Here is a 2,500-nt window from a genome sequence, read left to right on the forward strand (position 1 = left end):
TTAATAGGCCCTTTTCTAACTGGTATCGGTAACCTGATAATCTGCTTTGTTGATAGCATTTACTGTGCCAATTTTATATCTTATAAAAAAGATACCTAATGATCCTGAATGTAAATAGACTACCACAGATTATAGACAGTACAGAATATATAAAACAAATATAAAAATAACCATGTAACTATAATCAACAGTTAATCAATCAATATTTTAAAAACTATGTATGAACATTTATCATACAATTAATAGGCCCTATTCTAAAGTAATAAAAAATAAATAATTTAAACCAACTATTTCAAAATAATATTAATTCAAACACACTACAACAGTAAATAAACTGTTCAAGTCATAATAAATAACAGTGCTAGTACAATTTAACTATTTTCATATTCTTAAGTACAGTAATTCAGCCAGAACAAGATGAAAAAATAAGATCATAAGCAATCAAATCTAACTAGACACATTTTAAAGCGAACTTTACAGACTCCTACTTCCATGCCACTTCCAAGTATTTGTACATCACAACCTACTGCAAATAAACACAAAACAACATTGCCTCAAATTGTGAATATTTCTTAAGAATCTGAAGCTGAGGATAACCCTGTACTTTTACCTTCAGATACTGAATAACACTGCTGTATGAGGTTTTAAAGTGCTTTTATTTTACACTGAATGCAATGGAAAATGGCCTTGCCTGGTTAGATTTTATTGAACAGATAATTGGTATTAACAGATACCCTTACCCCCCCCATTACTCCATTAAATCAAAGGTTACCGTAAAAAGCAAATATGAAAATGGTTTGTCATATTGGCAAGATACAAACATCACCACAAATAACTCCTCACCCAACACAAGCTGTCTAAACTCATCATAGGTAGGAGCTGAGTGGATGGCACGAATTTTAGCAGAGTTTTCCGCTGCGTAGCGTCTGTCCGCTTCAATTCCTGCTCTTAGACGTGCCTCAAGCTGGCCTGGATCAACACCTCCTTCCCAGCCTCCACATGCCATTGTGCAGCTGAAAAATAAAATACGATTCAAAATATGGCACATAATCTCATTCACCCATTAACACCAACATCACCATACTTTTTCAAGGAATTTCCAATTTGATTATTTGCATTTTTGGGGAGACAGCTTTTTTAATCCCTAAAAAAAAAGCATAATCAAATAAATGACCCTTCCAATAACAGGAAATTAAAAAAAAAAAGTTAATCCTGTTTAGCACTGTGCAAGAAATGGATGAACATCCCAAATCTTATGCTGAAAACATTTCTGGGCAAACTCAATCAAATCCTAATGTGTTCATACATGCAACTGAATATCCTGCCTTCCAGAGGGGTCAAAATTAGGGAAGTAAAATGACATAAATAATAAGGGAAATAATCACTAGAACACAGAGGAATAAAATACCAACTGTTAACTCTAATGTAACAGGCATTTTCATGGAATCAGATCACTTTTATATTTCATTTTCTTTTGTTGAAATTGCAAGCTATTTATTCATTCATTATAATGGCCTATCATAACAAAGGCTGATTAGTATCATTTTGGTAATATATCATATATAAACTCATATTTCACCCCTATAAAATTATAGAAAACATATACATCTTAAGATGTGGCCTATCTTGCACCACATTAATCACTGCACAATTCAACCTACATCTACTAGAATAGACCCTAGAGGAATAAGCAAAGCCAAATTTATGAAATGTTGAAAATACCAAATGCTTCAAAACATCTCTTATAGGGTGACATTTGCTATATAAGTTTCCATAATGTATTTCCCAGTTTATCTATAGACCTTTTACATGGCATACTACACAGATACAGCCACATCAAACAAAATGATAGTTACTGGCTAGCTCTGCCAGTTTATGCATGTGGGTTAATGAATGTTGCAATCATATCTCATGAAAATTTCAAATGTTTGAATTATAATGCTAAATCTCTCTTTTTAAATATATTATAAGGTGCTACAATGGATGACTGCCTCTTCTGCTTGCCTGCCAATATCTGGAAGGATGATGCAAATGATTTAATATGTTGATGCAAGGCAAACTTTTACAAGGAGCAAGTCTTTCTCCTCTATTTTAAATTGTAATAATAACATACCTAATTACAATGTTCTATATGATCTTTTCTTCAAGTATATAAAAAATATATAAAGAAAAGGAAGTATAAAATCAAGGAACGGACCCAAACTGGCATTGCTACGTCTAATGGCTGGTACCATTTCTCAGGGATTTTTCCAGAATGTTAAGACCCTTTCTTCCCATGAATTTATGATTTGTATAACTAATGGCTGTCCAACTTCCCTGCATTTTGTGGACATAAACATCTGATTTAATGGTTATGTTAGTAACAACTTAAGGAAAAGTTTTTGATTATGACAATGATGTTTTCACCACAAACCTTTATCTTTCAAGTTTGCAACCTCCCCCCTTCCCTAGCCAACAGGCATGTGAAACCCGTCAGAAAGCAGGGGCTTAGGGTGGGAAG

At 33.2% G+C, this 2,500-nt stretch overlaps 1 protein-coding gene across 1 annotated transcript in view; it reads right to left on the reverse strand.

Moving 5' to 3' along the window:
* LOC147467856 (dynein axonemal assembly factor 19) overlaps window positions 1–2,500 on the reverse strand; it is a 19,394-nt gene that overhangs the window by 15,920 nt on the left and 974 nt on the right. Inside the window, exon 2 of the mRNA XM_086530636.1 lies at window positions 844–1,013. Coding sequence (XP_086386762.1) covers window positions 844–1,006 — 163 coding nt within the window. The 5' untranslated portion in view covers window positions 1,007–1,013. The remainder of the gene's footprint in view (window positions 1–843; window positions 1,014–2,500) is intronic.

Source organism: Penaeus japonicus, unplaced genomic scaffold (assembly GCF_977035675.1).
Source record: "Penaeus japonicus unplaced genomic scaffold, GWHDUDI00000001_assembly GWHDUDI00000033, whole genome shotgun sequence".
NCBI lineage: Eukaryota > Metazoa > Arthropoda > Malacostraca > Decapoda > Penaeidae > Penaeus > Penaeus japonicus.